The sequence below is a fragment of the Oncorhynchus mykiss genome, unplaced genomic scaffold (assembly GCF_013265735.2).
Source record: "Oncorhynchus mykiss isolate Arlee unplaced genomic scaffold, USDA_OmykA_1.1 un_scaffold_195, whole genome shotgun sequence".
Lineage (NCBI taxonomy): Eukaryota > Metazoa > Chordata > Actinopteri > Salmoniformes > Salmonidae > Oncorhynchus > Oncorhynchus mykiss.
In genome coordinates, this window is record NW_023493678.1 from 643,687 (window position 1) to 656,605 (window position 12,919).

General features: G+C 44.6%; 1 protein-coding gene across 6 annotated transcripts; it reads left to right on the forward strand.

The window, feature by feature from the left end:
- Window positions 1-831: 831 nt before the first annotated feature.
- LOC118936631 lies at window positions 832-5,061 on the forward strand. 6 transcript variants are annotated; one of them, XM_036972842.1, is made up of 8 exons: window positions 832-965; window positions 1,095-1,152; window positions 1,359-1,506; window positions 1,599-1,635; window positions 1,880-2,152; window positions 2,403-4,068; window positions 4,274-4,352; window positions 4,598-5,061. In XM_036972842.1, the coding sequence occupies exons 6-8, from the start codon at window positions 3,256-3,258 to the stop codon at window positions 4,759-4,761; spliced, it is 1,056 nt and encodes a 351-aa protein (XP_036828737.1). In that variant the 5' UTR covers window positions 832-965; window positions 1,095-1,152; window positions 1,359-1,506; window positions 1,599-1,635; window positions 1,880-2,152; window positions 2,403-3,255; the 3' UTR covers window positions 4,762-5,061. The 6 variants fall into 6 exon arrangements, with proteins under 6 accessions (XP_036828737.1, XP_036828736.1, XP_036828738.1 ...); XM_036972841.1 differs by having other exon boundaries at window positions 834-1,152; XM_036972843.1 differs by having other exon boundaries at window positions 834-1,152; window positions 2,410-4,068.
- The last annotated feature ends 7,858 nt before the right edge of the window (window positions 5,062-12,919 follow it).

Sequence of the window (12,919 nt, forward strand, 5' to 3'; positions counted from 1 at the left end):
TTTTACAGTAAGTTTAAAGTTGTTATCACCAATTTAGCTCTGATAGGCCTTTGGCAATCCAAGCTTTTGGGATCGTACTCAAGGCTACTTGGTTTAGGCCTGGCTATAGCCTAGGGATACAGTCCAATAATATCTCCCTTCTCCTGAAGTGTACACTCTCGTTCGCTTCTTCCTACAAATCTAAAATCATTGGATTGGTGGAGGCATGGGCTAGAGAGGAATATGCTACCAAATAGCACCTTATTCCCTAATGTAGGCCTACTTTTAAGGAATGCACTATAAGGAATAGATCAATCAACTGGCTCACTAAATGGGGTACCGAAATACATCCAAAAGAGGTCGACACGAAATTAGACTAGGTTTATTTCTGTTTTGACCTACTGAGTTGCAGTGCTTAGTGAACAGATTTCAATGTGGGCCTAGCTGTATCGAAAACGGTTGATGGGGAAAGTGTGTAATCTGATCAATATATTTCCCCCCCAATATTAATGAGAGAATGGGAATGTGCATAAAGGTCTAACATTCCATGACGTGGTATGAAGTTCTTAATTCGTCAGTGGCTGCAATATTGTCCTCAGTAAACTCAACATGAGTGAAAACAACACAGATAAGGACAAGTTTTTCGAGATATAAAAAATACTGTATGCTATTATGGATGAAGAAAATGTAGGTTAAATTACACTAAATATTTGGGAATGTAACTAAGGAAAACGTCATTTAAGATAACATAGGCTATTGCAAAACAAATGTCTAATTCTCTCTATTAAGTCAATCACCAGTTTAGCTCTGATATGGCTGTAACTCTATGATGTCCTTTGCAAGAATCTAATCTGACATTGACATGAAATTCCTATGTCCTTCAGGTAGTACAGAGAGATGATGATGATCCCCAGAGGGAGGGGAGGGAGGTTGTTGAGGAAGAACCAGTGGCCCAGCTCAAGAAGGAGCCCAAGAAGACAGGAAAGGTAAAATGGCAGGAGTGACAGGGCAACTACTAGACTAGTAACACTCAATTGTCACAATAGCTGCATTGACCTGATGTAACATGTCTATTATTTGTGATCTGGAATCTATTCTATTATATTCTATCCAAGGCGAAGAGGAAAAGTAGTGCCAAGAAGTCAGGGGAGCAGGGCACTGATACGGATGCAGGTCATAGATTTTCCCTCTGTAGTATGTTGGTTCTCTAAACCTGCATATCATAGATAAAGGTCATGTTAGAAACTGTAGTCAGTAAGAAATGTTGCATGGATAGTTTTATTCAATAGTCCTATTGTAGCAATTTTATCAAAGTATTGTATTAAGAGAAAAGCATCTGACTTATCCTGAATTGTCCTATACGGTAATAACATATTTAGGATTGAGGAATAAACACCCGGACAGAGGATCTGTTATTGAGCTCTTGGAGAAGAAGGCTCTTAAGGCTGCATTCGGCCCAGGCAACAAAGATGAGATGGAGGACTGCTACCCAATCCTCATCTCATTCATGCGCAATCATACTGATGAGTATGTTAGAACCATGTTTTGCTCTAGCCTCACATATTTTGTGCAGAAGGAAATAAAAAGTAAGTAAAACACATTTCTTTTTTCTTTTCTAGGCAATGGCAAGTGATCTATAAAGGATTTAAAAAACCTGTAAGTTTCTCCATCAGCCTTTGACCTTTGATTTGGGAATGTTGTGTTGAATCAAGAGAGAGGAATTAACCATAGTTCTATTCTGCTATTACGTTCATTAATCTGTCATACTTCATCCAACTTTGAATTCAGTCACAGATAAGGAAAACGATGTTGGTGAAATGCATTCTGTTCAATCTAGAATACTTTACATCAGAGTTTCATTGCCAAACCTGCTGTGTTCTGTTTTGTTTGTGCAATGCAGATGACAAAGGAACAGCTTGCAAAATTGTGCAAGACCATTGTCAACTTCATTGCACAGACCACCCTGCAGATCCTGCTGCCGGCCCTGGCCCGCATTCTAGGGGTGACGGGCTTTTATGACAACGCTGACTCACTCAAGAGGGGTGGCAGTGCAAGATCCTTCACTGCCTTTGAGCAGAAAAGACTGGAGCTCATCCAGGAAGTTAAATATTTGGCGAAGTAACTGTGGCGGCAGGGCTCTCCGACCAAGGTCTAGCACACCCTCTTCCAAGAGGTACTGTATGTTCCCCATAATGTGTGTGTGTGTGTGTGCAGTTAATCCTAACCCTCAAACTGATGAACAATAATTTCCCCATTTCAATATTTTCCAGCTTTCTAACAGGTGTGTTTTGCAATATCTAATGCACACATATAAATTACATTTAGAATACTCAATTATAATGCTTGTTAGATTTGTTAGCACTAAGATATCGATTTTCCAACTTCAGACAGCAATTAACATGCTTTGCTTGTTCATTTTAAAGTTCCCAGACCTCACTGAAAGTCCACCTGGGAATGCCAGAGGACAGTATCATCAGCAGTGTCCAGGAGCAACTGTCAAAATCTGACCAAATGGTGGCTGCAGGACAGCTTTCACAAATAGATAAAGTGGTTGGAACTATGCTGGAGAACATTGAGAAGATAAGCAGCGAATGTGGCGAGGAATTGGTCTATCAAGAGTCACTGCGGTCTTCCTCCTCGTTGTCATTCTCAACTGCCAAATCACAGAAGACAGAGTGGGAATTTGCACTCCCATTCCTTCTGAGTTACCCGAGAGTACTGCTCAGCCCATTGTAAGATGCTCAGTCATTGACATGAGCGAATCTACTAAGCCAAAAAAAATGGTGTGTGATGCCAGAACAAGCATGTTTGCCATAGCCGATACCATCATGAAGAAGGTATATCCAGAGGCAGAAGGGCAGGTTACATCTCACCCTGATCTAACAGATCCAATAGCTAGACTGGAGGAGCTCATATCTCAGGGTAGGATTGGTGCTCTCTCCCGTGATCTCAGTCACCAAGTCAACCGCATAATTTCCGATAGCAACTTGACCCCTCTGGGACTGACAGTGGCGGCTGGAAAGAGTGCATCTGATACCATCCTTTCGAAGCTGAAGAGGAATGACAAGGTGGGGAAGCCCACAACTTACGAGCTGGTTCAGCTGTTTGTAGAGGAGTCTGTTAAGTGCCTCCTGCTTCCTAGTTTTGTGCCCTATTCAACTTCAATGAGTTTGGCTCAGGGGGCCAAGGTGTTGGCTAGAGTGTCTGAAGATAGAATTTCATGCTCTTCTTCTTCTTCATCAGTATTTAGTGACAGTCAGTCTCTTTACCAAAGTTATGGTAAGCCAGGTCATGTACTCTGTGGATTCTGATGCAGAAAGTAGAGGATCCTCTCCAACTGAATCTCTCCAAACATCTGAACCCACTATATCTGATATAGGCAATCTATTGAGTGGCAAGTCCTCCCCTCGGCTGTCTCCTTCTGGCACCATTATGGCAACAAGCGAGACCTCCAATGCAGCACAAATCTTGAAGGCCAACATTGATGGAGAGGAAGTGGATACCACCAGTCATTCTGGTGTAGCTCAAAACATTGTCAGGGACGATATGTCAACCAGCCCAGACATGGTCAAAGATGTCACACTTCCAACCCCATCCTCTGATAACTTGGGCAGTGATGATGACGTCACCTGCCTCATCAGCATGTTAGTAATGAGAATTCTAACAGAAATCCAAACCCCAGCAGAAGATTACCCAGTTGACGTCACACGCAAGTCACAAGACCTGATCCCTAAAGTTATGGAGGTCTTCTGTGCATGGTCAGGCTGCTCTGAGACACAAGCCTATCCAGAGAACTTGAGGATTCATAAAGTCTACAGAGTCGTCTATAAAAATCTGTTGGAGGAGTTTGGCTCGGAGAAAATCCTCCAACAGGCCGTGTCGACTCAGGACTCTTCATTTGATAGGATTCTTGTCAAGTCTTTGAGTGAAGCGCTTCTCCACAGATGTAATGAGGCATTGAGGGCAGCCTCAAGAACATCAGTCAAAACCACCGGGCCTAAGGCTCTTCCACTGGCTGAGGATGTGAGGGCTAGCAGCGGGAAACTATCTTTTCTACAAAGGCTGGTCAGGCTGACAAGCAACTTAAAGGTACAGCAAACGTATTTAAAGGAACAGTTGTGGGAGATAATGTGAGTAAACAATGCTATTCAGTGTAAAAAATATAAAACCATCCGTTCATTCCAAAACCAATCATAAATGTTGTTGTGCTGGTGTGGTAGTTGTGATTGTTATCATCATGAGGTTGGTCAGCTGTGACATTTTTTAAAACATGTTTTTCTCTTTAAATACTTAGCTATTCAAGAAGGGGAACAAGAAGGATTCCCACCGCTCTGAATCAGAACAAGTACAGACCACTGCTGAAGATGGCATGCGTAAGTTCACACAACAGGACAACAGTCTGTTTGAGATATTGGTGTACAAATAAATGCCATTTCAAAATAACCTTACAAAGGTTATATACGCAATCAGTAGTCATCTCTTATGTAAAAGTAATTATATTCTCCAAAACTCAAGCTGTTGGTTCTCATTTTATCAGTGTCAGTTATGTTGAGTTGTAACATACATTACATCATTTCTGAATTAAAGTGCATGTAAACGCTCTCTCTCTCTTCTGTAGTGCCCAGCATAGTGCCACATGCTGCCATGTCTGCACTGCCAAAGGATCTCCCCGCCAGCTCCCAACAGGAGACGCCTCACAAACGTCCACTTCTCGTCAGGATGTTTTCTGCCATCTCCAAAGGCCTGTTCAAGCCCTTCAAACAGTCCTTAAAGACCAAGTAACTTCAGACAATTAATTAAACGTCATTCATTGCATTAAATTGGCCTTTGTCTTCTTATGTGCTCCCGTTAACAGACCAGATTACAATACTGGTCTTTTAAATGTTAGCAGTGATAGCAACATTAACTATAGTGGTGTGTGTATAGCCCTTCTACACAGTCTGACTCTTCTGACACTGTGTGACATGCCCTCTGATCCAGTGATCTAGGATCTTCTGAGTGGCTTTAGGCCTGAATCTCTGCCCTCCTGCCCAAATAAATGTTTTCTCTTCTGATATATCTGCCACTGTCAGCAGCCAGCAGGGGAAACCAGACAGCGCTGTTGAGAGCTTTCTTTTCTCCCTCATGACTAAAACACTGAGAAAGGCTTTTATCTATTGCAGCATATTCCATCTTTTGATTTAACCTATTATACGGTAGAAGTACCCATTATTTCCCAACGGTTATATCACAGGAAATGTGTTAGAAAAAGTCAACTTACAGTGCATCCGGAAAGTATTCAGACCACTTGACTTTTTCCACATTGTTACGTTACAGCCTTATTCTAAAATTGATACAAATATTTTTTCCTCTCATTAAGCTACACAAAACACCTCATGACAAAGCGAAAAGTGTAGAACATTTTAGCAAATTTATTAAGAATAAAAACAGAATTACCTTATTTAAATAATTATTGAGACCCTTTGCTATGAGACTCGAAATTGATCTCAGGTGCATCCTGTTTCCATTGATCATCCTTGAGATGTTTCTACAACTTGTTTGGAGTCCTGTGGTAAATTCAATTGATTGGACTTGATTTGGAAAGAAACACAGACCTGGGAAACAATGAGAAACAATATTCTCTGATCTGATGATACCGAGATTGAACTCTTTGGCCTGAATCAGGATCCTGGGAAAGATGAACGGAGCAAAGTACAGAGATCCTTGATGAAAACCTGCTCCAGAGGTTCACCTTCCAACAGGACAACGACCCTAAGCACAGAGCCAAGACAATGCAGGAGTGGATTCGGGACAAGTCTCTGAATGTCCATGAATGGCCCAGCCAGAGCCCGGACCTGAACCCAATCGAACATCTCTGGAGAGACCTGAAAAAACTGTGCATCCCCATCCAATCTGACAGAACATGAGAGGATCTGCAGAGAAAAATGGGAGAAACTCCCCAAATACAGGTGTACCAAGCTTGTAGCGTCATACCCAAGAAGACTTGAGGCTGTAATCGCTACCGGTGCTTCAACAAAGTACTGAGTAAAGGGTCTGAATATTTGTAAATGTGATATCAGTATTTTATTTTTAGTACATAGGTTTTTTGATTAAAAAAATAATAGAACAGTTTTTGCTTTCTTATTATGGGTTATTATCTGTAGGGGGGGGGATTGAATCAATTTTAGAATAAGCCTGTAACGTAACAATGTGGAAAAGGTCAAGGGGTCTGAATACTTTCCGAATGCACTTTATGTAATGAAAATATTAGCTGGTTGCCACTATAGATAGCTAGGTTATCCAGTGCAGTGGTAATACTGCCTGCCTTGGGAGATAACGTAGGATGCGTGCTTATCCGGGTGCCAGAGACACAATCACAAGCTTTCTTCAGAATACATAGCTCAAACTTACAACGTAAAGATATGATTATCACTACATAGGTTTTTTTTAACAAGAAGGGTGTTTTCTATATCTACCAACTATGAAATTACAGACATCATAAACGGTAAGCATGAGAATAATATCATCAAGGCGGACAGGGACAATGTATGAATACACAAAACATTATTCAAATGGACATTCCCCAAATGAGCTATGCACCAGCCCATAGCCACAGGATATCTATGGAGTAACATTAATATATTCATCAATTTAAAAAAAGGCATGAATATTGTTTTTCTGCTTTTCTGATCTTAAACCCTGGATGTTGGTCCAGGTTTCCTCCAGGGGAGACCTTCTGAAACAGTCGCGAAGGAAACAGCTGACAGTTACAGTACTGTGTTGAAGATAGATGATGACACTCTTAAAAGACAGGTCATTCCTTTACATGGAGCAGTTCCTTAAACCAGGTTAGATTCAACACAGCCACCTCAGACTGGACTCCACCACTCCTTCATAACGCTGGATCTCTTCATAATGCTGCTCCTCAGTCACTGAGTGCATTTACACTGATGAGATGTCCTGCTTAGTCTAGCTGAAAGGGGAGCTCTAACTAGTCCTGCGGGCACCTAGCTGCTGCCCCCGCTAGGCTTGGACTGGGTCTTGCACCTCAAGGCCCCTCCGCGAGCCTGGCCCTTGGCTGGCTGCTGCTGTACTGGGGACTCTGCTGCAGCGGAAACTGGGGCCTGTTGGGCCGGGCTGTGAGGAGGGGCGGTCTGTATCTGAAGCGAGGCAGCTGCAGTCACCACCTGCTGCTGGAGGAGCTTCTGCTGAACCACCTGGGCTGTGCCTGCTGGAATCATCTGGACCTGGGGATGTAGTCTGGGTCAGGGCAACCGTCAGGGGCTGGATCTGTTACGAGACAGGATGAGGGTCACATTAAATCAGACAGAAAACAACATGTTATAAAGTAAGTTGATCACTCGTGGTTGTAATCTGTTGGCACCGTCCCTAGGTGTCACTTCTGTAGCAGTATTGTTAAGAGTGTATGATTGTTTTTTTAAATTTTAACTTTAGGCAAGTCAGTTAAGAACAAATTCTTATTTACAACGACGGCCATAGGAACAGTGGGTTAATTGCCTTGTTCAAGGGCAGAACGACAGATTTTTACCTTGTCAGCTCGGGGATTTGATCTGGCAACCTCTCGGTTATGTATGTTATGTATGTATGAATGTATGTATGTATGTATGGTGGAAAATAAGAATTTGGTCAATAACAAAAGTTTATCTCAATACTTTGTTATATACCCTTTGTTGGCAATGACAGAGGTCAAACGTTTTCTGTAAGTCTTCACAAGGTTTTCACACACTGTTGCTGGTATTTTGGCCCACTCCTCCATGCAGACCTCCTCTAGAGCAGTGATGTTTTGGGGCTGTTGCTGGGCAACACGGACTTTCAACTCCCTCCAAAGATTTTCTATGGGGTTGAGATCTGGAGACTGGCTAGGCCATTCCAGGACCTTGAAATGTTGCCCGGGCGGTGTGTTTGGGATCATTGTCATACTGAAAGACCCAGCCACGTTTCATCTTCAATGCCCTTGCTGATGGAAGGAGGTTTTCACTCAAAATCTCACGATACATGGCCCCATTCATTCTTTCCTTTACACGGAGCAGTCGTCCTGGTCCATTTGCAGAAAAACAGCCCCAAAGCATGCTGTTTCCACCCCCATGCTTCACAGTAGGTATGGTGTTCTTTGGATGCAACTCAGCATTCTTTGTCCTCCAAACACGACGAGTTGAGTTTTTACCAAAAAGTTATATTTTGGTTTCATCTGACCATATGACATTCTCCCAATCTTCTTGTGGATCATCCAAATGCTCTCTAGCAAACTTCAGACGGGCCTGGACATGTACTGGCTTAAGCAGGGGGACACGTCTGGCACTGCAGGATTTGAGTCCCTGGCGGCGTAGTGTGTTACTGATGGTAGGCTTTGTGTGTGTGTGTGTGTGTGTGTGTGTGTGTGTGTGTGTGTGTGTGTGTGTGTGTGTGTGTGTGTGTGTGTGTGTGTGTATGTATGTATGTCCTCTCACTGTCAACTGCAATTATTTTCAGCAAACGTAACACGTGTAAATATTTGTACGAACATAAGACTCAAAAACTGAGACAAACTGAACAAGTTCCACAGATATGTGACGAACAGAAATTGAATAATGTGTCCCTGAACAAAAGGGGAAGGGCAAAATCAAAAGTAACAGTCAGTATCTGGTGTGGCCACCAGCAGCATTAAGTACTGCAGTGCATCTCCTCCTCATGGACTGCACCAGACTTGCCAGTTATTCCTGTGAGATGTTACCCCACTCTTCCACCAAGGCACCTGCAAGATCCCAGACATTTCTAGGGGGGAATGGCCCTGTCCTCTCCATCCAATCCAACAGGTCCTAGACATGCTCAATGGGATTGAGATCCGGGCTCTTTGCTGGCCATGGCAAAACACTGACATTCCTGTCTTGTAGGAAATCAGCCATACTGCTCGTTCTGTGCGTGGTGGCATTGTCATGCTGCAGGGTCATGTCAGGATGAGCCTAAGGCATGTTCATGCAGATGAGCAGGGACCCTGGGCATCTTTCTTTTGGTGATTTTCAGAGTCAGTAGAAAGGCCTCTTTAGTGTCCTAAGTTTTCATAATTGTGACCTGAATTGCCTACCATATGTAAGCTGTTGGTGTCTTAACGACCATTCTACAGGTGCATGTTCATTGTTTGGCGCCCCGGATAAACCTCCGGTAGTAGTTGGCAAACTCTAAAAGTCACTGCACCTCCTTTACCTTGGTGGGAGTCGGCTAATTACGCACGGCTGCAACCCATACGGCATGACGAGGTACTCATAATGCCCTGAGGTGGTACTAAATGCCTTCTTACGCTCATCTCCCTTCCGAATACACACCAGATTGTACGCACTCCTGAGATCCAGTTTATTGAAGAAGCGAGCCCTGTAAATTGACTCAATCGCCATAGCAATAAGAGGTAGCGAGCGGGTAACTATACCTCACTGTGATTCTATTGAGACCTCGATAATCAATGCACGGGCACAAACCTCCATCCTTCTTCTTCACAAACAAGAAACTCAAGGAGACAGGTGAAATGGAGGGCTGAATGTACCCCTGACGCAGGGATTCGGAGACATATGTCTCCATAGCCACCGTCTCCGCTTGCGACAGGGGATACACGTGACTCCTGGGAAGTGCAGCGTCAACCAGGAGATCTATCGCACAATACCCCCGTCGATGGGGTGGTAATTGAGTCGCCTTCTTTTTACAGAAGGTGAGAGCCAAATCGGCCTGTTTCTGGGGGAATGCGCACTGTGGAGACCTGGTCTGGACTTTCCACCGTAGTAGCACCAACGGAAACCCCTAAACACCTACCTGAGCACTCTCTCGACCACCCCATGAGAGCCCTCTGTGGCCAAGAAACAGTGGGGTTATGACAAGCTAACCAGGGTAGGCCCAGCACCACGGAATACCAGGAGATTCAATAAGAAAAAGACTCATCTTTTCCCTGTGACCCCCCTGCGTTACCATACTCAAAGGAGCAGTTGCCTCCCTGATAAACCCTGACCCTAATGGTCGACTATCTAAGGCCTGAACGGGGAAAGGCATATGCACAGGAACAATGGGGATCCCTAAACTATGAGCTAATCCTTTATTAAGGAAATTCCCAGCCGCGCCTGAATCTACTCGCACCTTATGCTGGGAACGCGGGGAAACATCAGAAAAAGTAACAGAGACAAACATATGTGCAACAGAGGGCTCTGGATGAGAATGGTGCCTACTCACCTGGGGTGACGCCAGATTGCCCTGCCTGCTACCTCGATTCCCAGAGGAACCAACCCGGCACCGACCAGCAGTGTGACCTCTGCGGCCACATATGGTGCACGAGAGAGAACCCCCTCCGGTCTCCCTGCGCTCCGCACCACCCAGCTACATGGGTATCGGAGAGGGTGTGCGGGAACAACCAGACCCCGATCTGGACGTCCGCGAGTAGCCAGCAGGTTGTCCAGCCGGATGGACAGGTCCACCAGCTGGTCGAAGGTGAGGGTGGTGTCTCTGCAGACCAGCTCCCGACGGAGGTCCTCACGTAGACTACAGCGGTAATGGTCGATCAGGGCCCTGTTGCTCCATCCAGCCCCGGCAGCCAGGGTCCTAAACTCCAGCGCAAACTTCTGTGCGCTCCTCATCTCCTGCCTCAGATGGTAGAGGCGCTCACCCGCCGCTCTGCCCTCGGGTGGGTGGTCGAATACTGTCCGGAAACAGCAGGTGAACTCCTCAAAATCGTCCAATGCCTCATCTCCCCCTCCACACACAGCGCTGGCCCACTCCAGGGCTTTCCCGGTGAGGCACGAGACGAGGGCGAAACTCTTCTCACGGTCCGATGGAGCTGGGTGGACCGTGGCCAGGTACATGCTTAGTTTTAGGAGGAAACCCTGGCATCCGGCAGAATCTACGTCGTATCCTTGTGGTATGGATAGATGGATCCTGCTAGGTTCAGGTGGGAAAGGGGTGTTCAGGGTAGACCCCGGTTGTCCTGGTAGAGGCACTGGAAAAACTCCCTGTGTCTCCCAGCGGTCCATATTCTGGACAACGTGATCCATGGCTGCGCTCAATTTGGAAATCATCGCTGTATGTTCCATGACGCGCTCCTCTACCTCCACGGCTGGGGTACCTTCTCCTGCTGACTTCATTTTGGTCAGAGATTCTATCACAGTCGTGTGTATAGGTGGCAGGGAAGTCAGGCGCAGGATAATTAAAACTTGGTGGAATGGAGTAGTTTAATAACTTAAAACACATAACTCCAAAACCATGAAATACAATGAAACAAAGTGGGTACGAGGACCCGTCGGGCACCAAATACAAAACACGAATACTGAACATAAAACAATCTCTGACAAAGACATGAGGGAAAACAGACGGTTAAATACACAACAGGTAATGAATGGGATTGAAACCAGGTGTGTAGTAAGACAAGATAAAACCAATGGAAAATGAAAAATGGATCAGTGATGGCAAAAAGACCGGTGACGTCGATCGCCAAGCACCGCCCGAACAAGGAGAGGCTTCGACTTCCGCAGACGTTGTGACACCCACAGGGTGGGCTTTTTCATACATGCAGGATTTTCTTTCCCAATGTACCTCTAAATGTATTCTGCTCAACCAGTATCTCCGTCTCAGACAGATGACAACAAATCCCCAGCCGTGATGCTATCCTGACTGAAGCAGTAGGGTATGTGTCAACACAAATATTGATAATATCTCTCTGACTGGAATAAGTTTCCTATTGGCAAGGCTTTTCTTCGTCAAAGGGAGACATCCATACAATGGTAAAAGAACACCCGGATCCCACTTTCTCTCACATTTGACACCGTTCAGAGGTAAATCAGGCACTCCTGAGATAAACAGTTCATAGGATGCCTGCCCTGTGCCTGAGCAGAAAGATGAAACTGACTCTGAAAGCCCCACCAGCTCTACCCAGTACTGCTTTATCTGCTCTGTCGGAATGCGGGAGACACTGTCAAAGGAGATGAGGATATCAAAACACAATGCTACACTCCAAAGTGCTGCCGTGGGGCCTTCCTGAGCTGAACAAACTAGCTGTAAAACCTCTCGCTTTCACTGGCTTCTAGATCAGAGCGCTTGCATCATTGCTATTTTACAAGAGAATGAGAAATCGACTGAAGGGAAACAGTCAACCATGTTTCTTGTTTGAGAAATTTGACTTCATCTTGCCTCATTCTTAAAAAGTTAGGGATGAAAATGATCTATTACAATAATAAAAAGCTACAACAAACGAACGCACAATTCTGTATTTCATCACGTTCTACCTCTGTCAGACACACACACACAGACACACACACACACACACACACACACACACACACAGAGAACAAGAGCAAAAAAGTGTGGTGATTCATCTACTGTCCTTAACACCATGACAGCTCCTGTCCTCTGAGGTCTGCTCAAACTCCTCCTCCCCCAGGTTTAATGGGACCAGCCATTATGACCCTCAGAGGTTTCCTCTGTGCTGTGGTTTCTGGTTTTATGTCATGCCACAAAAATCCTTCATGCTTAGCTCTGCATTGACCCACAGTGAAATCCTCCAATCCCTTACACTCATAACTACAATGACCTGTTACTCTGTTCATGTCTGTGATCAGCCTGATCTCATAGACTAGACATAACATAGTAAATGTAAATCCGGGACACTCAAATTAGTATAATATGTTATGTTTGGTATGGTTATATAAGACAAATGGTTATTTAAGGCAAAAACGAAAGTAGGGTGGTTGGTCAGGGTGGAGGGATGGGCATACAGTATAACACGGATGTCTAACGATCCAAAGGTTATGATTTTGAATCTCATCACAGACAACTTTAGCTAATTAGCAAACGTTCAACTACTTACTACTGTTTAGCTACTTTGTAACTACTTAGCATGTTAGCTAACCCTTTCCCTAACCCTTATAGCTAACCCTTCCCCTAACTCTAACCTTAACCTTTTAACCTAACTCCTAAACGTAACTCTAACCTTAAC

Excerpts from the sequence above, each read along its gene's own strand:
- LOC118936631 (XM_036972842.1), top strand. The coding sequence starts at position 3,256 with ATGGTAAGCCAGGTCATGTACTCTGTGGATTCTGATGCAGAAAGTAGA. Across the intron at positions 4,069-4,273 it reads GGCTGACAAGCAACTTAAAG|CTATTCAAGAAGGGGAACAA; the intron begins GTACAGCAAACG and ends TTAAATACTTAG. Across the intron at positions 4,353-4,597 it reads CACTGCTGAAGATGGCATGC|TGCCCAGCATAGTGCCACAT; the intron begins GTAAGTTCACAC and ends TCTCTTCTGTAG.